We start from the raw sequence: 20,567 nt of genomic DNA, 5'->3' as shown, positions 1-20,567 counted from the left end.
GTGGGGGCGGAGCCGGGCAGGGGGGCGGATTCCATAGCAGCAACTCCCCGGACGCGCGCAGGCCTAGAGCCCCCCAGCTTCCGTGCCCCCTCGGCCCTGAAACTTGGAGCAGGGTAGGGGTCCAGCATGAAGCCCCCTGACCGCCCCGCCCCTGGCCGCACTGACCGGATACTGGGGGTCATGGGGGGCATGCTGCGCGCATGCGCCCTTCCCGGGCAGGAGGGGGTAAGAAAGGGGACCACGGTGGGGTCGGGAATCTTTAGGGGGCTCCAGGAGGTCTGCACCCCACAACTCAATTTACCCGCAAACAGGAATTCTGCAGGGCAGTCGCAGGAATCCATGAGATCCAAAAGAGGGCCAGGGCCCTGGTCTGGGTGAACCGCTCCCTCCAACCCAGCCTAACCGACCCTTTTACAACAATGTGGATTTGACAGGAGGACCAAGGAGAAGCGGGAGGTCAAGGCTGGGCGTGGAGGGCGGTTTCCTTACCCCTCGTCTTTCTCCACAGCCCCCGAAGAGAAGTCCCCTAGGGCCAGGAGGGACCGAGACAGAGTCTGACTGTGCCGAGGGGGATCAGAAAGGGGAGCGCGAACGTGAGGTCCCCGCCTGGGCTCCGCTGCTCGGTAAGAAGCTGGGGGTGGGGTGGGGCACAGTTTGCCGTCCTGCGCAAAGTGGCGAATTCAAATAATGCTGCTCTTATTAGCATAAAGGTTTGCATCTAATCTGCATGGGACCCATTTAATTGCCAAGACCTCCACGCTTCTCGCCCTCTAGTCCGCTGTGCGTCCCCCACATCAGCCGGTCCCGAGCCCCCGCAGGCAGAGTGTCCCCGCGCCCCACCCCTGGCCCCTCGCCAGCCCTGCCTCCAGGACTTCGCCTTAATTGGTGATTAGCCTCAGCTGGAGTCCTGGGGCCTGGAGGAAAGAAGGGTCTGGAGAGAGGGCGGCACCTGGGCTGCGTTCCCCACAAAGCTCCCCATTCACGCATCCCCGAAAGGGAGGGGGCTTGTCTACCCCTGAGCGGCTAGGGACAGTCCCAGCCCCCAGGACATCTTCACACAGGCCCAGGCTCATCCATCCGCACCCTTCTCCACCTCAGAGGCGGAGGGGCGACCTGGGCAGACCCCGCCGCCCGGCTTACCCCCGACCCCTGCGCTCCGCAGTCGGGAGCCCGAGAGGCAGGAGGGAGGGGAACCCGGGGCGGGGAGCCGAGGCTGGAGAGGAGAGGCGGAGGCGGTGGGGACGTGGAGTGGGAACGTGGTGGTGCCTGGGGGAGGGGGATTGGGGCTGGAGCCGGGCACAGGCTGAAGGGGGGAAACCGGAGGGAGAGGGCGGAGCTGGGCCGCAGAGGCCCCTCCCCGCGGCGGCACAGCGGCGGGGCCTGTTATTCGGCTCGCCGTTCGGCCGGGACCCGCGCAGCGCCAGTGACTCGGGGAGTCGGTCCCCGCCTCCTCCCTGCCCAGGCCTAGAACCACCCCAAACCCGAGAGGCCGGAGACGGAGCTGGAGAGGCTGCCGCATCCCGGCCCAGATTCCCCCACCATCCCTCCCCGCCCCGCTGGACATCTGGACCCTGGGCCCCGCACCGACTGGGTTCCGGAAACCCTCCCCGCCCAGCTCGGGTGCCCGGCCTCGCGCCGCCGGCTCTGCAGAGCCCCCAGCCCTCCCCCAGACCAGACTTCCGCCTACCCCTGGACGCCCCCTCCCTGTTCCCTCCCTCCCCCCCTCCCCCAGCCTGGAGCGGGGTAGGAGGGAGGGGGGGTGTGCGCCCTGCGCCGTCCCCGCCCCGCCCCCCGTGATTCCCCCTGCATGGCCGGCCCGGGTGGGGGGTGCGGGGGGGCCCGGGCGTCATGCGGGGGGTGCACAAGGGGGGTCGCTGTGCCTGTCCCCACGTGATCCGAAAAGTGCTGGCAAAATGCGGCTGCTGCTTCGCCCGGGGGGGTCGTGGTGAGTGCGAGGTCGCAAGGGCCCGGCGTTGAGTGGGGGGCGGGCTGAGGGTTCAGGGCATCAGACTGACCTGGCCCTAGGGATTTAGAGGCTGGAGACTTGTACCTGTGTTCCAGGGAAGTGACTTAGTAGATCTCCAAGATCCCATCTGCCTCCAAATTTGTAATCAGTCAAGTTAAGGAAATTGGGGAAGGGGCAGGAAACTCTTCTCTCTGTCCTGTAGTCAACTGGGTATGAGAAAAACCCATCCACAATCCCCCTGGGCCTAGAACTGGATCTTCCTTAAATCCTTTCGCTGAGAATCTACTTCAGATCTGAAGAGGGACAGAGGGATGGAGGAATGAGGATGACAGTCTACCAGGGGCTTTATGACAAATCTCGGATCCTCTGTTCCTGAGCCCGGGGCAAAGATAACCCTGATGAGCTCTCCTCACTTGCCTCCCCCCACCCCGCAATTGGGTTTGTGTATGTGTTGGGGAGATGGGCTGCAGACGTCTTTTCTTTTTATAGTGATTACTGCAATTGGTGCAGGAAGGGTCTGGGGGTGGCAGATGGGCTTTTAGCTCTCCCCCCTCACCTTCTCAGGGAATGGTCTGTGCCCATTGGAAGGGGGCGGCTTGTAGGAGAGCAGATGGCCACCCCCAGCTTCCAGTGTCTCCCCAGATGGCTGCCCCTACATATCTATGGCATACTCAGGATATGGGGGAGCCTCCATATATAACTGGAGGTTCCAGGTCTTGGGAGCCCAGGTGTTTACTGTCCTTCCTCCCAAGGGTGCCCAGGGGAAATTTTCTATCCTGGCCAACTCAAATGAGGATGGCAAGAGAGTAGGCCCTGGGGGAGGGCTCAGCATCATGAAGAAGGGCCTCTGGGAGCTCCCTAGGGACCCTGAAACTAGAGCTGGAATAATATCTATGGCCCCTTTTCTCCCCCTGCTCCCCATTAGAATCCTATTCCATTGCTGGCAGTGAGGGGAGTATCTCAGCTTCAGCTGCTTCGGGTCTGGCTGCCCCCTCTGGCCCCAGCTCTGGCCTCAGCTCTGGCCCCTGTTCCCCGGGCCCCCCAGGGCCAGTCAGTGGCCTGAGAAGATGGTTGGATCATTCCAAACATTGTCTCAGTGTGGAAACTGAGGCAGACGGTGGCCAGGCTGGACCATATGAGGTGAGCAGGGAGCACCACAAAAACATGTAGGACATCCATGAAGGACACTGGGAGAGAGGGCAGGTTGGGGGCCATTGGCCACTGGGGTGACATAGCTACTGTCCATGACCTCTGACACATGACCTCTGGCTCCCAGAACTGGATGCTGGAACCAGCTCTAGCCACAGGAGAGGAGCTGCCAGAACTCACCCTGCTGACCACATTGTTGGAGGGCCCTGGAGATAAGACACAGGTATGAAGAAATGGGTCTGCATGGCTTCCCCAAAAGCATCTGTTTACTTACTCTAGGATGTTCTTTCCTTCCAGCCACCTGAGGAGGAGACTCTGTCCCAAGCCCCTGAGAGTGAGGAGGAACAGAAGAGGAAGGCTCTGGAAAGGAGTATGTAAGTGTTCCCACACACCCCCTCCCCTCTGCCCCCCCACCCATTGTGCAACTTCCAGAGAACTGTCCCTCACATTTTAGATTTAATACTTGGAATTTCCTCTGAGGTTGGCTGTGGTAATGAAGGGGCTTCTAGTCCAGGAGGGAGGAAGTGGCTAAACCAAGGATGTGCACTCCTGCTCTCTTCCCAGGTATGTCTTGAGTGAACTGGTAGAGACAGAGAAAATGTATGTGGACGACTTGGGGCAGATTGTGGAGGTAGTGCCCTTTTCTCTTCCCAGCCCCAGCCCAGCCCTTTCCCTCTGCTCAAGGCTAATTTTAGGAGATGCCTTAGTGCTCCTCTGTCCCACCTTCCGGTACCCCCTACATGCTGGACTTCTTGGGGGAGGGGGTTTTCCCCACCAAGGCTGGGCCCCCACACTCATGCTCCTGCCCCAATCTTCCTGCAGGGTTACATGGCCACCATGGCTGCTCAGGGGGTCCCGGAGAGTCTTCGAGGCCGTGACAGGATTGTGTTTGGGAACATCCAGCAAATCTATGAGTGGCATCGCGAGTGAGTGGAGGATCCCCAAGAGAGTGAGGGGGAAGGGCGTATGTCTCGTTTTCTCTGTAACCTAGCCAGGGGCCCATTGTTGCCTGAGGAACGTTTGGAGCAGCTTGATCACAACCAGGGTAGACAGCTCTCAGTTGTGTGGGGTGGGGGTATTTGACCTGCCTTTTCCCTGCCAACCCCTCCAGCTATTTCCTGCAGGAGCTACGGCGGTGCTTGAAGGATCCTGATTGGCTGGCTCAGCTATTCATCAAACACGTGAGGCTTAAGAGGGTGGCCCTGGAGGGGCGGGACTTGGGAGTGGGTCCGGGCTCCCGAGAGAGGTGTTCTCTCTCCTCACCAGTCCTGCGCTCCTTAACCTTTACCCCTGTTAGGAGCGCCGGCTGCATATGTACGTGGTGTACTGTCAGAACAAGCCCAAGTCAGAGCACGTGGTGTCAGAATTTGGGGACAGCTACTTTGAGGTCAGTGGCTGAGGTACCTTGGGGGAAGGGGGACAGAATCATCAGGCTCTCCAGGCTGCATAACCACATTCCTGTCCTCAGGAGCTCCGGCAGCAGCTAGGGCACCGCCTACAGCTCAACGACCTCCTCATCAAACCAGTGCAGAGGATCATGAAATACCAGCTGCTGCTCAAGGTCAGGACCATCTGTTCCCTGGGGGTTCCGCTGGCTGGGACAGCCCTTTTCTCATTCATCTCCCCAGGGTTCCTGAAGCTCCCCCCAGACTTCCTGGGCATCCTCACCTGTGTCCTCAGGGGGAGGATGTGAGAGTTTCTGAGGGTGTCCTCAAGACCTCCCTGAGCATTTCTTTTCTACATCTTAGGATTTTCTCAAATATTATAGTAGAGCTGGGATGGATACTGAAGAGCTGGAGGTGAGGACTCCCAAATCTGCTAGGACACATACCACATACCTCTTATTTTTTTGGTCTCCTGGTTTCCCCCCTCCCCCACCCCCTGCTCCTTGGGTGGTGTTGAGCTGTCTGGTTTTTACGGGGAGGCTGGTTGAAAGTTGAAACATGGTCAGAAGAGGCTCTTTCTCGACAATGACAATGCTCCTCTCTTCACCTGCGACCCAGCACGCTGTGGAGGTCATGTGCTTTGTACCCAAGCGCTGCAATGACATGATGACCCTGGGGAGACTTCGGGGGTTTGAGGTATGGGGCTAGAACAGGAAATTGGAGGCCCAATGCTCTTTGGCCCCAGTCTGAGCACTCGGGAGGTCCTCGTGGGGAACTGTCCCTCCCCTGGGACTGACCCCATGGTTGGTTGGGAGCATCAGGGGAAGGAGGGAGGAGCAGAGAATGTCCCTTTTCTCTCCTTGCTTTTTTTTCTCAAAATCACTACCCTTTGGTTCTAGGGCAAACTCACTGCTCAGGGGAAGCTCTTGGGCCAGGACACATTCTGGGTCACAGAGCCTGAAGCTGGGGGGCTGCTGGCCTCCCGGGGTCGAGAGAGACGTGTCTTCCTCTTCGAGCAAATTGTCATCTTCAGTGAGGCCCTGGGAGGAGTCCGAGGAGGCTCCCAGGCTGGATATGTGTACAAGAGCAGCATCAAGGTGGGGAGGAGGGTGCAGGGAGGGGTCTGGCTGGGATGGGGTGAGGCCTCTGAGGGAATGTCTGGCTCTTGGATTTGTTGGAGGGGACAGGAACCAGAGAGGGCCTAAAGAATCTGGGGGCTCTCTCCTATTTGCCAATCCAGGTGAGCTGCCTGGGACTGGAGGGGAACCTCCAAGGTGACCCTTGCCGCTTTGCACTGACCTCCAGAGGGCCAGAGGGTGGGATCCAGCGCTATGTCCTGCAGACTGCAGACCCTGCAGTGAGTCAGGCCTGGATCAAGCAAGTGGCTCAGATCCTGGAAAGCCAGCGAGACTTTCTCAATGGTGAAGCTCTCACCCTTCCCTCCCTGACATGCTCTTTCAACCCTTTGACCTGCTGAATCCCTCACTGCCCAATCTCCAACCCCTGCCCTCTTGACCCCAGCTTCTCCCCATCTCCCCCGCGATTTACAATGGCTGACAGTTCGTGGGAGGAGGGCAAAGTGGGAGGATGATCTGGGCAGAGCCCTTAGGGAAAGAACCTGTTGTAACCCTCCTTCCGTTCCTCTCTTTGCCCCAGCATTGCAGTCACCCATTGAGTATCAGAGACGAGAGAGCCAGACCAATAGCCTGGGGCGGCCAGGAGGGCTTGGGGTGGGGAGTCCTGGGAGAATTCGGCCTGGAGACCGGGCCCAGGTCAGCACACATGCACCCATCAATGGCTCTCTCCCCTCCCTGCTGCTGTTGCCCAAAGGGGAGGTGGCCAGAGCCCTCCTGCCCCTGGACACACAGGTATGAGGAAAGGAGTTCCCCTGTTATGGGAGCAGACTGGGGAGGGCCTCTCTTATTCTGGGATCCCTAAATCCTCCTCCCCTGTATCATTCCCTTTTTCTACCACCCACCTTTTGTCTGCCCCTTCCTACTTCCTACTCTTACCTTCCGCCTTCCAGTTTAACCCTGGGAGAAGCTGACCATCTTAGATGATCTAAGATGTCTAGCAAGAGGAGGTGGCTTAGCTAGGGGCATACACTGAAAAGAAAGGGGTGAGGGTGGATTCCGGGACTTTTTTTTCTCCTCTAACTTGAGTCTTTCTTCAGGCCCTCAGTGACATCCCCCGAGCTCCTCGTGACTCTCCCCCAGCTCCACCAATTCCAAACACCCCTCCCTGCCGAGCCAGACTTGCCAAGCTGGATGAAGATGAGCTCTAAGTGGTGAAGGCCTGGGGTGGTGCTGACCCAGCCACCCCATTTCCCGAGGAACTTCAGGGCAATCCTTCTGACACCACCTCGGAATTCCTTCTTCATGTGTCTGGCGGGGGGGGGGGGGGGGGGGGGCGGTGGCAAGGCTGGAAGTGGTGTTGACTTGGAGGAGGATTCCTAGACTCAGAAGGACTTCTTTCTGCTTAAGGAACACAGGTTCCTTCAGCTCCCACCCCTACGCATGCATCACAGGTCCCCCCAAAAGGAGGATATGTAGGTGGGTGGGAGGGCTGGGGCAGGGGCCAGATAAAAATGATTGGTTTTGATTTTGATTTTTTTTTTTCAGTTTTCTGAGATTAAAGGTTTTGTGATATCACTAAGGCTGCTGTATTGGCAGAGGGAAGGGGAAGTGGGGTGAGGCGATGGGGAGAAATCCACTGGCCTGCAGATGGTCTGGTGACAAGAGGACACAGGGTGTCGCTGTCTGTGTCCCTCACCTGCAGTTGCGGCATCTCGCAGTCCAGACCTGGAACTTGGAAAACCCTAGATCCGTGATATATCCTCCCCTTTCCCAGCCTGCCTTCTCTCCCATCTGGCCTCCATTTTAGACCCCACTGGAAAGCCCAGTGTAGTGTGACTTCCCACCATCCCCCCAGCACCCAGATTCTAAAGCACTAAACGCCCAAGTACCTTTCCTTCTGAGGCCTCCATGCTCAGCTGAGGGAGAATGGGGAGGTGGAGAGGATGCTGGGGCCTGTGGCCCTTTTTGGCTCTGGGTTCTGCTTCTTTTTGCCGTCTGCGAGGTCACAAGGCGTATCTGTAGTGAGCAGGAAGGGATTCTTCTTCAAGCCACAGACCCAAGAGTGGACAGCCCAAAGGGGTCTTCACTCCTCCCAACTTCTGGGATAGCCCCTGGGACGGAGAAAACCAAACATGCAGAGATCCATATCCAGATGCCCTGTCCTGGGTCCTTGGGCATCGGTGTGTCCACTGTGTCCATTCGTCCCCTGGGCTTGGTCACGTGTACCTGGGCTTCCTCAGCAGACAATAGGCTGCTGGGGTGGGATGGTTAGGAGGAGCTGGAGCCTCCCTGTGGGCCTGAGGTCCCTCTGGCCGACAATGGGGGGAGGGACCTCTAAGGGGGGGACAGGACGTACAGCCCAGATAAGACTTCTGGGGAACAATAGGAGGAATTGAAGAGGGGAGACCCACCCTCACTGTACCCCACCCCCAGGGCTTTGGGGTCAGGGACTGGGGACCAGAGGGTGATGGGGAGGGATGCCAAGTATTCTTGTAAATGGAGGAGGGGAAGGGGAAAATAGCAGGATTCTGGATCCCAGAACCTTTGTATCTCTTGAGGGACCACAGAGGTACATGAGCTGGGTGCATGACCCTTTTGAACTTAATTTAACTACAAATGTGTTTTGGAGTGCCAACTTTGTAAATAGCACTTGAATGTAATAAATGGCACTTCAAGTTTTTTTGGCTTCTAAGAAGTAAAAATCAAAATTTGCGATCAGTTCAGTATTTCCTCTGAAGCCCTGAACTGGGAATTGAGGCCCAGCTCCCCCAGTAGAGGTGTGGGTGGTGGTTCTCTGTCATCCCTGTCCCATACTGAAGCTGAGCCCCATCTTGGCAGGCTGTGAGACTGCTCTGCCAACTCTTGCATCTCTTAGGACAAGCTGTATACCCCATGAGGATTTGGGTCTGGGGGAGAGGCGTGTGTGTTGGGGGGCACGCCGAATCTTCTTGGGGAGAACGCAGAGGCTCTGGGAATGATGGGTCACTCTGGAGGAGCCGGCTATCTCCTCCCAAAGGGCCAATGGGGAAAGAGCCCGCAGCCAGGAGGCCAGAGTCAAAAGGCTGAGGAGTGGTAAAAAGTGGGTGTTGGGTGTTGAGAGTGCGCTCTGTCTCTTGTCCCTACACCTTTCCACACACCCTCCCCCTTCCCCCACCCTCGCCCCACCCCAGCAGGCTCCAGAGCGAGCGACCCCGCCAAGGATGTCTCAGGAAACGCCAAACTAGAGACGCCCTCTCCCCAAGCCTTTGCCGTCCCCGGGCCCTTGAAGGTCCCCCATGAGAGGGCGCCCTCCGGGGCCGGATTGGGCCCTGCTTCACGGAGGCGGGACTCAGGGCTAGCGGGTGGAGGGGTATTTAAGACTAGGCGGGGTTGGAGGTGGCCAAGGGCAAAATGAGTGGGCTACCAGGCGCCAGGACCTGCCCAGGCCTGGGAGAGGCCTCCGACCTTAAGTTCCCTCTGGGCGCCAAGTTCAGGGAACCGCTCACCGAGGCTCGGTTCCAGCAGCTCTTCGGAGACGCAGAGCAGGAGCCGGAGCTCCTCGCCGAGCCCCGCTTGTCGCGCCTGTGCAGACGGTGGAGGCGGCGGGCCCGCGCTGGCTCCGGACCGGGGGCGTGGCGCCTGCTGCTGGCGCGGCTGCCCCCGCTGCGTTGGCTGCCCCACTACCGCTGGCGGGCCTGGCTGCTTGGGGATGCCGTGGCCGGAGTGACCGTGGGCATCGTGCACGTGCCCCAGGGTGAGCGGCCCCAACACTTGCCTGTCTGGGGCCGAAGCTCTGGAGGGCGTCTGGAAGGCGCAAGGGCTGGGAACCCGGGAGCGAGAGGATGGGTGGTGTGGCTGAGGGTTCGGAGACAGGATCTGAGACCAAGTTCTGGGTAAGGACTACCGAGCCGCATCAGCCGCATACCCTACCCCCAGCTGCCCTCATTTGCGCAATCCTTTGAGAAGTCGTGGACACGTTCCGGGTCATGGAACTGGAGAGAGGCACAACACCTGCTTCCCCCCGCCCCCCACTCCCACCCCCCTGACTGGGCCGACACGGATCTGTGACCTTGTCCGCCCCACGACCTCCCACCGAGGCCTGTTAACCTCTCGGTTCCCTCATGTGGCATGATTTAGCGTCTCCATGCCAACCTCTAAGAGTGTGGGTAGAGAGGGGGGCGTTCTGGAGGCTGGTCACCTGCCCCCAGCCACCCCCTCCCCTACACACAACACACATCCCGAAGATCTTTCCTTCCACTTCTCCCCCAGGCATGGCTTTTGCCCTCCTGACCTCTGTGCCTCCAGTGTTCGGACTCTACACTTCCTTCTTCCCCGTCCTCATTTACACCTTGTTGGGTACTGGGAGACACGTGTCCACCGGTGAGTGACCCGGTGACTCCTCTCCTTCTCTGTGGTGTGAAAATGGACAGGGGTTTGAGGCTTCGGTTCTTGTGAGCTCCTTAGCTCTTATTCCCCTCTTACCCTCCCCTGCTTCCCTTCCGCCTCTGCCGTTACCCTGCCAGGAACCTCGGACCTAGGCCAGGCTCTGGTTGGGTGGGGGGCGGGGGGTGCTGAGTGGGAGCAAAGAGAAGGGAGTGTCCTCGGACTTTACTTCCCCCATGAAATTTGGTTTACATGAACATCTCCGGGACTTGGAAGAGGGGGAAAGAGCTGCGCGGTCCCCCAGAGGAGCGCGCGGTCCCCTAAAGGAGCGGGCGGTCCACCAGAGGAGCGCGCGGTCCGCGGGGCGCCTGCAGGAGGAGGCCGCGAGGCCGCTAGGGGGCAGTATTTGCCGGCGGCCCCGCCCTCCTCTCCTCCCTCGCCGCGGGTTCCCGGCTGCTGCACTGGCTCTCCGCCCCACTGCCTTCACCTGAGCAGCAGCCGTCTGGGGGAGCGGGGTCTGACGACTGCAGCCCGGCAGAGGGCGCCGAGCCTGGTTGGTCGCCGGGCCCCAGGCGCCACAGCTGGTGATCTCCGCGTTTGTACCCCGGCCCTAGGAACTTTCGCGGTACTCAGCCTCATGACGGGCTCGGCCGTGGAGCGGCTGGTGCCTGAACCCCTCGGGGGTAACCTGAGTGGAATCGAGAGGGAACAGTTGGACGCTCAGCGGGTTGGGGCGGCTGCAGCCTTGGCCTTCGGGAGCGGGGCGCTGATGGTGAGAGAGGATCCCGGGGGATCCACGTGGGGGCCCCTGGGGAATTGGACCAGGAGCGAGGGAGGGACAAGTGTCCCGCGTGGGTGTAGGCGGAAGGGTTGCACTCCGGCGGGTCCGCTCCCGCAGTGACTGCGCATCTCCTCCCCTGCAGCTGGGCATGTTCGCGCTGCAGCTCGGCGTCCTGTCCACCTTTCTGTCGGAGCCTGTGGTCAAAGCGCTGACCAGCGGGGCCGCGCTGCACGTGCTCGTGTCCCAACTGCCAAGCCTTTTAGGGTTGCCCCTCCCGCGCCAGATTGGCTGCTTCGCTCTCTTCAAGGTGGGGGCGGAGAAGAGCGGAGAATCGGCTTCTAGCGGTCCTGGGAAGAGGGAAACCGGAAAAGGAGGGAAGGAAGGACGGCGAGTGGAGGGCTAGAGGGTGACGGGGGCGGTGGGAAGGTTAGAGCCACGTGGCTGAATGAGGGTCGCTGCTGCGGAGGTGGAAGCCCTGATGGGAGCCGGGAGGCCTTGCCTCGGCCGGGTGGGTCCGCGCCGGGGGCAGTCGACCCTGGCACCGGGCCGTCGCTCACCGCCCCTGCCCGCAGACGCTGGCCGCCGTGCTGACCGCGCTGCCCCGGAGCAGTCTGGCCGAACTGACCATCTCGGCACTCAGCCTGGCGCTGCTCGTGCCTGTCAAAGAACTGAACGTGAGATTCCGAGACAAGCTACCCACCCCGATCCCAGGGGAAATCATCATGGTGAGGATGGCTCCGGGGTCCGGGGGGCCCCCTGCACCGCACAGACCCTGCCCATCCCGTAGGAGCTGGCCGCTGCCGCCCCCTCGTGGAATGCAGCGAGCTTACAGATGAGAAGTCCTGCGCATCCGTGTCCCTTTCCAGGCCTCCTCCCAGAACATTTTGACCCTCTGGAATTCCCCACCCACACGGTCCCATTTCTCGCACGGAGCCTCTTCGGGACCTCTTAGAACGCCTTCTTCCTGCTTACAGCGCTCCCTTGCGGTGTCGCCCGCCACAGCACATTCCACTCACATCTCTCCCCTCACCCGGCCCTTCACTGTTCACGGTGTCTCTCCCTTCCCACGCCCACTACATTTCTCTCTCTCCCCAACTAAATAAGTGTTTCGCATCTCCAACCACACGTCATCTATGCCTAGATATAGCCCAGCTCTCCTACTTAGAATGGCTCAGTATACTTCCTGATATCTATGATCCCTCCTGGGAGCCCCTCTTCCTTCCTCCGGTCCATCTCTTTCCATAACCTTGGGTAGACCTCATTCCTCTTTCCCATCCCCACCGCCCTCCACTCTAAATGCGCTGTCAGGCACCCATCCCAAACACATTCCAGCGCCCCCAGGGGCTGGGCCTCTGCAAACCCCTAACAGCTGCCTTAGGATCCTCTCTCCTGTGAAGCTTTTTTCCAGCCTCAGCCAGGAAGCCCATCTCCTGCCACGCCCTGATTTGCTCTTTCCCAGGTGCTTCTGGCCTCTGTGCTCTGCTTCACCTCTTCCCTGGACACAAGATACAACGTCCAGATAGTGGGCCTGCTGCCTGGAGGGTAAGGGAATCAAGACACCAGACTGCTCTTCTCCCACTCCTCCCACCCAACACTTCCTCTTGACGCGCCCCGCCCTGTCTCCTCTGTCTTCCTCATATCCTTCTTAGACCCAACCCATCCTCACCCTGGATCCCTCTCTCTCCAGATTCCCCCAGCCCCACCTCCCCAACCTGGCTGCACTGCCCAGGCTTCTGGCCGACTCGCTGCCCATGGCACTGGTCACTTTTGCTGTGTCCGCCTCCCTGGCCTCCATCTATGCAGACAAGTATAGCTACACGATTGACTCCAACCAGGTGTGACTCTGCCGGAGGACCCCAATACATTCGGGAGACACCCCCCTAATCTGACATCCCCCCTTCCCCCCATGCCCTTGTCTCTCTCCTCGTCATCTCTCACTGCGTCCCTCCAGGAGCTCTTGGCCCACGGGGTCTCCAACTTCCTCTCCTCTGTCTTCTCCTGCTTTCCCAACTCTGCCACACTGGCCACCACCAGCCTACTCGTGGATGCTGGTGGGAACACACAGGTAAGAGCAGGTCCTTGGGTGAGGAGAAAGGGGGGTGCATATCTAGGCTGGGGTGGTGGCGGAGAAACAGGTGGAGGATTGGTGGCTCCCCAGAGGGTAGCCGTACAGAGGAGGATAGGAGTCTGTTGGGCAGAGTGAGGCGGTGGGAGTTTCTGATAGGAGAGACGGAAGATAACAAAGCTCCTTTAAGACCTTAGCACTGACAAAGTTTACGGTGCCCCACATGTAGCTCAAAATAAAAATAAAACTGAACTGTAAAATAAATTTGAGAGACAAACTTCTGATTCCCGCGCCCCCCCTCCCCCGCCAACGGGGACATTTTCTTTTGAAAAGAAATATCACACATGAAAGTCTCCCCCTAATATTTCTGGTTTCCTACTCTGCTGGTCCCCTAAGAATGTGGTGAGCCTGCTTTTAGGGTAATCCAACAGTGGCTTTTAAGATGGACACGGGCTACAAAAATAAGGAAGTTGAACTACATCTAGATAAGAGACTGGAGAAGGAGAGGCATTTCATTGGGAGAGGGCAAAGGTAGGTGTGAGGGGCAGAATAGCAAGGAGGGAGTGGGAGACTGAGGAATATCTTCATGGAAGGGGATTTGGGAGGAGGGAGACTTCCAAGGAAGGTGAGGCAGAGTGGGCAGGGTGGCCAGCTGTCCCACAGGGGTGGATGAGGTCCCCTTGCTTCTCGGCTTCCATCCCCCCTTCTTTCTAGCTGGCAGGCCTCTTCTCCTGCATAGTCGTTCTCTCAGTGCTGCTATGGCTGGGGCCCTTCTTCTATTATCTGCCCAAGGTAAGGAACAGAGGAGGTATGGCGGTGGCTGGGAGGGGTGGCTATATTCCAGGACATTGGGGCGGTCAGCTTGCCTCCTCTCCCCCAAGGCTGTCCTGGCCTGCATCAACATCTCCAGCATGCGCCAGATGTTCTTCCAGATGCAGGAGCTTCCACAGCTATGGCGCATCAGCCGCATGGACTTCGTGAGAAGTGGCAGGATTACCCCAGATTGCCCCCTCCCGTTTCCCAGCATCCCCAGCCTCTGCCCTGGATTGGAGCTAATTGTCCTGGTCCTAAGTTCTGTAGTCCCCCAACTCTGCCCCCCTCAACATGCATACCTTCTAGTCCCATTACTCAGACACAAGGTAGAGGGTGGGGTTTGAACCCCTTCAGGCCTGAATACGTGTACCTCCCCAGTACACGTATTCCCCAGCTGGTGCAAGGTCTGGGGTCATTGCCTTTGGTGTATATCCCCTGTCGGGTCAGTCCTGTCCCTTCCTCCTGTCATTCTTTCTACCTCCTCCTGGGCCGTCCCTCCCTATCATTTGCCTTGGCCGGCACCACCCCTGGACCTCTTTCCCTGGCAGTGACGGCCTGGCATTTCACTCCCGTCGCTGTCCTGCAGGCCGTATGGATAGTCACATGGGTGGCCGTAGTGATCCTGAGTGTGGACCTGGGCCTGGCCATTGGTGTGGTCTTCTCCATGATGACTGTGGTCTGCCGCACCCAGAGGTGGGAAGAGAGATGAGAGGAGTTGGGAAGAGCGGTGGGGAGAGAACAGGTGCCTGGGGTGACTCTCCAGCCAGGCCAGGCTGGGAATCTGACCCCAGCTTCCTGCCTAGGGTGCAGTGCCTGGCACTTGGACTTGCCGAGGGGACGGAGCTCTACAGGCCACTCAGAGAAAGCCACAAGGTGGGTGGGCTACAGATGAAGAGGGAAGGGAAGACTAGACCCGGGTGTTTTTCTGACCCTCTGCCCTCTTAGCTCCTCAAGGTCCCGGGGCTCTGCATCCTGAGCTATCCGTCACCGCTCTACTTTGGGACCCGTGGGCAGTTTCGCCGCAGCCTGGAGTGGCACCTGGGGCTTGGAGAAGGATGCAAGGTGAGAGACCTGGTCAGAGGGGAGTGTGGCTTCTCTGGGCTAGAGAGGCCGGTGCGTGTTCTGAAGGGGCGCACGTTCATGCCTGCATCTTGGAGACGGTAACTGCCCTTCTCTACTTACAGGGGGCTCCAAAGACAGATAGCCCACCTGTTGCAGGTGAGATGGGGTGACAAGGAGGGAGACTTGGGCGTGACCTGCGGGGGCGTCCGGCTACCCCTGCCTTCTCGCATCCTAGTTGCTGAGCCTGTCAGAGTGGTGGTCCTAGACTGCAGTGGTATCGCCTTTGCAGATGCTGCTGGAGCCAGAGAAGTGCTACAGGTGAGGGATAGGGTAGGTTGAAGAGAAAGGCCCCTTAGTATCCCATGCATACCCTCTGACGTCGGATTTGACCCCCTGCCCCATCTCCACAGCTGGCCAGCCGATGCCGAGATGCTGGGATCCACCTTCTCCTGGCTCAGTGTAATGGTGAGAGGTGTGGAGGCTGGAGGAACCTGGAGCCTGGGGAATGACCAGACACTTGGGGGAGGGAAAAGGACATGGTGTGGATTTAAGAGCTAAGAACCTGATCCCCCTCTCTACACAGCCTCGGTGCTGGGGACATTGACCCAGGCAGGACTCCTGGACAGAGTGACCCCAGAACAGCTGTTTGTCAGTGTCCAGGATGCAGCTGCTCATGCCCTGGAGAGACTGGTGAGGGGGCAGTAGCAACAGGAGTGAAATCCAGGAGGTGCTGGGTTATAGCAGGTCACATGTGAGTCAGTGGCTGAGGATCTAGGCCGAGGGTTTTGGGCAGGGGACTGAGAAGGAACCTAGAGGAGGGAGGGGGGATGAAATGATGAGTCAGTTTAAGGCGAAGCCAGGGAGACTGTGCCCAGCTCTGCATGAGGAACTGAGGAGCTAAGATTTCAAAGTGGGGGGGTGTGCCCCTCAGAGGAGGACTGCCAAATGCTGAGTGAGGAGGACGGTACCTAAGCTGTCCCTGACATGTTCCCCTCTCTTTTCCAGGAGCCTACTGGTCCAAAGACTTGCACAGTGTGGGTCTGACCCAGTCATCTGGAGTGTGGAGGGCCCCAGCAATATGTGTGTGTTGGAGTCCCCTTACTTCATGTAACTAATAAAATAAAGCTGAGAGCCTCTGGGGTTCATGAAGTGAGCCTGGGTGTCCGCACACTGACCCCTGGTGCCCCTTTCTCCATGCCCACAGCATTGCAGACACAACTAAAAATGGCTTTCACTTGTGTGTTCACCAGCCCTCACCCCAGCTCCAGAGTCACCAGTTCTCTCCATGGGGTGGGGGAGGGGGTTGGGGCTGGAGCCTGTGCAGAGTCCTGGGTCCAGAGATGAGGGAGAGGGGCACAGCTCTGGGAACACACGTCGGGGGGGGGGGGCTTCCCCACCCCCTCAGTCCCAAGGAGATAAGAGGAGAGTATTTCCACTTTAAGTTCTTAGAGTCCCCATGGGCTCTTTGGCACTTGGAAAGTGACCCCCCCCACTTCCTGCCCCATGAGAAGGAGGTGGGGGGGGAAGACTTGGCACTGGCTGTGGGACGAGTTATGGCTCCATCACGTCCCTAACCCTGGGCACTCACAGAAAGGAGGAGTGTCACCAGGACAAGCCCCTATTTGGGATCAGATTCTGAAGGGGATCAGGGACAGTCAGTGGAGCGGTCACCGGGTGGTGGGATTTGCTAGGAATTCCTGGGATTTTCTAGAAATTCCTGGCAGGGACAAGGAGGCAGGCCCAGCCTGACAGTTTGAAGGCCCTTAGAGGCCATCATTCTGAGGTCATGCACTGCAGCCGGTGTTTGAAGAAGAGTAGGCGATGTTTGGCCACCTGACTTTCATCCAGTGATCCTGGGTAACGGTACCGGGCATAAGTCTCTGCCCCCACATCCCTTGATGTCCAAGGCAGCTTCAGCTTAGATGCATGATCCACAACGACGTCTGAGCAGGAGCCCACTCGAAGGGAACCAAGCCCATCCAGGAAGAATTCTGGGGGAGGAGGGGGGAGGAGGGTAAGGGAGTACACAATGAAAGGTCTGAAGCTTACAGAAGGCCAACCCTTAAGGGAGAACTGAGATTTGGGGTGTGTGGAGGGTGTACAGGCAAGGACCCGGTTTCTGAAGGCCTTGGGCTAGTAATTAATTCTTGGGGCTCTTCTGTAAAATAGAGTCAACATACTTACCTTGTGCTTTGATGTTACCCTCCTCCCCACCTCCCCAAAACACACCTAAAGAATAGATACTGAATGGGCTGCTCCAGGAGTGTGGTCTGAACCAGGGGAAGCGGCTAGGAGTGGAGTAAAGGGGGCGGGGACAGTGGTGGGGAAGTTAAAGGTGGACCCAGTGGCTGTGCTGGGCGTGGAGGTTTAAATGGTGTGCGGGCCGGGAGGGTGGGAGCTCTGTCCCTTGCCAGGGCGCAGATCTTGGTAAATCTTCGCAGAACTGCCCCCAAGGGCCCCGGGTGCCAGCCATGGGCTCCACGGGAGGAGGTGGGGGGGTGGGCGTAGGAGTAGCGGTACCTTTGGAGCCTCGCCCAGCGCCCCCCACCCCGCCCCGACCCCGGGGTCCCTGCTGGGCCGGGCCGGACCGGGAGGGGGCGCCACTCACCCAGATGCGCCACGCGGCTGAGGCGCGGGTCGAAACCGACCTCGCGCACCTTGTCGGTGCGCGCCAGGAAGAAGTTGACCACGCCGTCCGTGACCACGCAGCCTGGAAAGCCGACGAGCTCGTGGTGGAAGCCGCGCCTTTGCCGGAGGCAGTTCCCGCGGCCCGGCGCGCCAGGCTCCACGCTCAGCATTTGCCGGTAGGTGGTGGCGAAGCCGGAGATCTCGCGCACCGCGCCGCCGACCTGCGAGGAGTGGGAGGACGGCTCCAGGCGGGACGGGGACTGTCGGGGGGTGGGCGCTAGATCTGTGCCCGCTCCCCAGGGCGGTTCCCCTGCCCCGTCCTCCTCCGCTCCACCCCTGCAGGACCCGGACTGTCCCCCAGGCTCCGCCGCATCGTCCTCTGTCCGTCCCAGGGCCGTCCGCTCCCGCCCGGGTCTCCCCCGCCGCTGCCTCAGCCTGCTGGAGGCCCTCCTTCTCCCACCCCACGTCCTGCAGGCCCTCCCCTACCAGGTCCAGCGGCGTCCGCTCCAGCACGTCCACCAGCCTCTCCAGCCGCGTCCGCGCCGTGAAGACGAAGTCATCGTCCACCCACAGGACGTACTTGGTGGCTACTTGGGATACGGCCAAGTTCCGGCCTGCGAACCAGCCCTGGGGGTAGTGTATACATGGTTAGTGAGTCTGTAGAGATAGGACACAACCCCTCTGCCACCTTTCATCCTCTCTCCTGACGCCTCTAAACGGTCCAGTGCCCACGAATGCCTCAGAGCTAGGTTAAAAAGTGCAGTTTCCCACTGCCAGGGGTTCTGAGTCAGTGTTCTGGGAGAAGGTGTTGGAACGCGTTTAACTCATGCGTGCACCCATTCATTCATTCATTCATTCACCTATTTATTGAGTGCTCCCTAGGTGCTCAGCACATTCTAAGAATGCAGTACGAATAAGACAGGCACGATTCCTGTCCCACGGAGTTTAACGTTCCAGGAACTGCCATGCCTAACAGGCACCCCGGTAATTCTGAAATTACACGTAGGTGGTCCTGGGACTTCAGACTGAGGGCGCGCCCTGTGGCGCGCGGTTCAGCCTCGCTGGCTGCGCACCTTGCCAAAAGGCATGAGATAGTGCTCGATGTGGGGGCCGCTTATGCTCTCTGGCTTGTCGCTGTCGTCGGCGATGACCACGGTGACCGTTGGGTAGAAGCGGCGGATGCTGGCGATGAGTGCCCGTAGCCGATTGTAACGCAGGAAGGTCTTAGTAGCGATGGTGACCAGGGCGCTGATGTTGTACTGGGCTGGGAGTGAGGGGGAGGGTTAGGTGAAGAGAACCAGAGTGGGAAGTGAGGAGCAGGAAGACGTCTTCTCCCGGGGCCTCCCTCTTCCAACTTCTCCCCACCAGACCTGGATTTAGGTCCTAGCGCACACCAGCCTCACCTCCCTGGGGTAGAGATCCAGATGGGTACAGCCGAGGGTTGGGGGGGTGTCTTATGCGGATGGTAAAAGCAGCCTCATGTCCCTCCGTGGAGAACCGGACTGGGAAGAAAGGACACAAGTCATGGCCCTTAGGGCTGGGATAACAGTCCCTTTTCAGTAAATCAATATTTAAGTGCCTACTCCTTCTGGGCCTGGTGGACAAGAATGCAAGGTTTTTACCTCCATGGCACTAACATTCTAATGGGTGGGAAAAGAAAATAAAAGATTTAATTTAAAAAAGAGATTTAATGAAAAGCTAACATTTATTGAGCATTTACTATGGGCAGGTACTTTTTCAGTTACCTTAAATATAGGAACTCATTTAATCTTCACAAGCCCTATTAAGTAGATTCCTACTACAGGAAAAGGCATAGAGAAGTTAAGTAACTTGTCTCCATTTATACAACTCTTAAGCAACAAAACTGAAATAGGAACCTAGTCAGTCTTGTTCCAGGCTAAGTAAATAAAATTCAGGTACTGGTAAGCATTGAAGAGAAAATAAAACAAGTAATGTGATAGTGAAGAGGAGACATTTGAGCTGAGATCCAAATGACAAGAAGGAGCCAGCCATGCAAAAATCTGGGGGAAGAGCATTCTAGGCAGAGGGAACAGCAAGCGCAAGGGCCTCAAAGTGGGAGCGGGTTTGGTGTGGCAAGCCTTGGAGAGAAGCAGGAGGGTTGTGTTGTGCCTCTTTTGCTAGAGGAGAAATGGGAGCTCTGGGAGATAAAGTCCCTTGCCCTCCAGTAAGTGATGGGTTGGGAATAGAGCTCGAGTCTTCTGGCTCCTGGGGCAGGTCACTTCCTGGGGCCCCCACGGTTGGCCTGAAGGGGGGACACACCCAAAGCTTGAGTTTCCCTTTGGCCTGCTCTGGCCCCAGATGAACAAAGGCCCCTTCTCTCCCTCCCTGGTCCTGCTGGCCTAGCTGAAATGCCCATTGTGTGACTGGGTAGCTCTGGCCATTGCCCGAGTGTCTCCCACACCCTCTGCCATTTGCCTGCTCCAGCCTTTCTGGGCTCTCTGTTCAACCAGCCTTCCCCTGCCTCTGCCCAGGCCTCCCACCTGTGTCTGCTGTGTTTGCCTGGTAGCTTCGGCTGCTATAAGTGACGAGTTGAAGCTGCCGGTTGAGTTGGTCCAGCCCTGGGCTGGTGAGGGTGAGATCTGGCTGCCCCTCTCCAGTGAGAGTCACTCCAGTCACTTCCCCTGCCACATCCCAGGTGCCTAAGGAGGCAGTCAGGTTCACCTGGGAGAGGGGGGTTGGAGAGTACAGGGTTAGACCTCAGACCTGCCTCTTGCCTCCCTGGTTCCTCCATCCCTCCTTTGGCAGCCAGGGTCTCCCTCCAGCATCTTCCCTCCAGCATCCATCTGGCCTTCCCAGCCTCATTTCCGCTTACCTGGTAAAGCTCCTGACCAGAAGCTGCCTGCAGGCTCAGCCCTGGGAGGAAGGAGAGGGAGTCAGAATCACAGACAGCCTTGAATTCTTCTTCCCTTTCTCTTCTCTCTTTCACCACACACAGCATGGACCTTCTCACCAATCCCCCTTTGTTGAGGCCACAGCAGGGCACGTGTGGGCACGCAGCCTAGAGTAACTGATTTTTACTCCTTCCCATCAACAATAGCTCTTTATGGCCTGCCCCACTTATCCACCTGACCTTTGGTCAGTCAGCAAAGAAGAGATTTGTTTCCCCAAACCTCTCCAGTGACAGGCTTCTGCGATTCCTGACAACCCTAGAGGCCCTTCTGTCCTCACCTCCCACCTCATGAGCCTCCTTCTGATCCCAAGTCCCCCTTTCATCAGAAGTCCCCCACTTCCCATTCCAATCTTCCTTCATTCTTCCTCA

At 58.6% G+C, this 20,567-nt stretch overlaps 3 protein-coding genes across 12 annotated transcripts in view; 2 read left to right on the top strand and 1 right to left on the bottom strand.

Moving 5' to 3' along the window:
• Positions 1–55: 55 nt before the first annotated feature.
• Positions 56–7,095, top strand: ARHGEF25 (Rho guanine nucleotide exchange factor 25). Of its 4 annotated transcripts, none has more exons than XM_027593544.2 (16): positions 56–225; positions 509–623; positions 2,892–3,106; positions 3,243–3,338; positions 3,413–3,489; positions 3,680–3,746; positions 3,938–4,041; positions 4,227–4,296; positions 4,413–4,502; positions 4,584–4,676; positions 4,864–4,914; positions 5,119–5,196; positions 5,400–5,597; positions 5,741–5,921; positions 6,157–6,272; positions 6,674–7,095. In XM_027593544.2, exons 1-16 carry the CDS (start codon positions 127–129, stop codon positions 6,782–6,784), a joined length of 1,761 nt encoding a protein of 586 aa, XP_027449345.2. In that variant the 5' UTR covers positions 56–126; the 3' UTR covers positions 6,785–7,095. The 4 variants fall into 4 exon arrangements, with proteins under 4 accessions (XP_027449345.2, XP_027449347.2, XP_027449344.2 ...); XM_027593543.2 differs by having other exon boundaries at positions 58–225; positions 6,157–6,368; positions 6,674–7,091; XM_027593546.2 differs by lacking the exon at positions 6,157–6,272 and having other exon boundaries at positions 57–225; positions 6,674–6,816.
• A 1,871-nt stretch (positions 7,096–8,966) lies between these two features.
• On the top strand, positions 8,967–15,812 carry LOC113921970 (solute carrier family 26 member 10). Of its 2 annotated transcripts, none has more exons than XM_027593542.2 (18): positions 8,967–9,309; positions 9,825–9,935; positions 10,553–10,710; positions 10,862–11,026; positions 11,292–11,444; positions 12,179–12,261; positions 12,407–12,554; positions 12,671–12,784; positions 13,499–13,576; positions 13,666–13,761; positions 14,184–14,290; positions 14,401–14,470; positions 14,543–14,659; positions 14,782–14,815; positions 14,895–14,977; positions 15,070–15,124; positions 15,243–15,349; positions 15,665–15,812. In XM_027593542.2, the coding sequence occupies exons 1-18, from the start codon at positions 8,967–8,969 to the stop codon at positions 15,701–15,703; spliced, it is 2,061 nt and encodes a 686-aa protein (XP_027449343.2). In that variant the 3' UTR covers positions 15,704–15,812. The 2 variants fall into 2 exon arrangements, with proteins under 2 accessions (XP_027449343.2, XP_027449341.2); XM_027593540.2 differs by having other exon boundaries at positions 15,070–15,131.
• A 63-nt stretch (positions 15,813–15,875) lies between these two features.
• The window catches only part of B4GALNT1 (beta-1,4-N-acetyl-galactosaminyltransferase 1), a 42,521-nt gene continuing 37,829 nt past the window's right edge, over positions 15,876–20,567 (bottom strand). For 4 of the 6 annotated variants that reach the window (XM_027593547.2, XM_035729244.1, XM_027593549.2 and 1 more), the window contains 7 exons: positions 20,121–20,161; positions 19,789–19,969; positions 18,691–18,789; positions 18,361–18,551; positions 17,774–17,914; positions 17,268–17,508; positions 15,878–16,650 (listed from right to left, as the gene is read on the bottom strand). In XM_027593547.2, coding sequence (XP_027449348.1) covers positions 16,433–16,650; positions 17,268–17,508; positions 17,774–17,914; positions 18,361–18,551; positions 18,691–18,789; positions 19,789–19,969; positions 20,121–20,161 — 1,112 coding nt within the window. In that variant the 3' untranslated portion in view covers positions 15,878–16,432. Of the gene's footprint in view, positions 16,651–17,267; positions 17,509–17,773; positions 17,915–18,360; positions 18,552–18,690; positions 18,790–19,788; positions 19,970–20,120; positions 20,162–20,567 lie in introns of all 6 variants that reach the window. The other 2 variants (XM_035729245.1, XM_027593548.2) reach the window with 2 other exon arrangements.

Source organism: Zalophus californianus, chromosome 9 (assembly GCF_009762305.2).
Source record: "Zalophus californianus isolate mZalCal1 chromosome 9, mZalCal1.pri.v2, whole genome shotgun sequence".
NCBI classification, from domain to species: domain Eukaryota; kingdom Metazoa; phylum Chordata; class Mammalia; order Carnivora; family Otariidae; genus Zalophus; species Zalophus californianus.
Note: the sequence above shows the minus strand (reverse complement) of the source record. Positions and strands in the feature narration are given on the sequence as shown.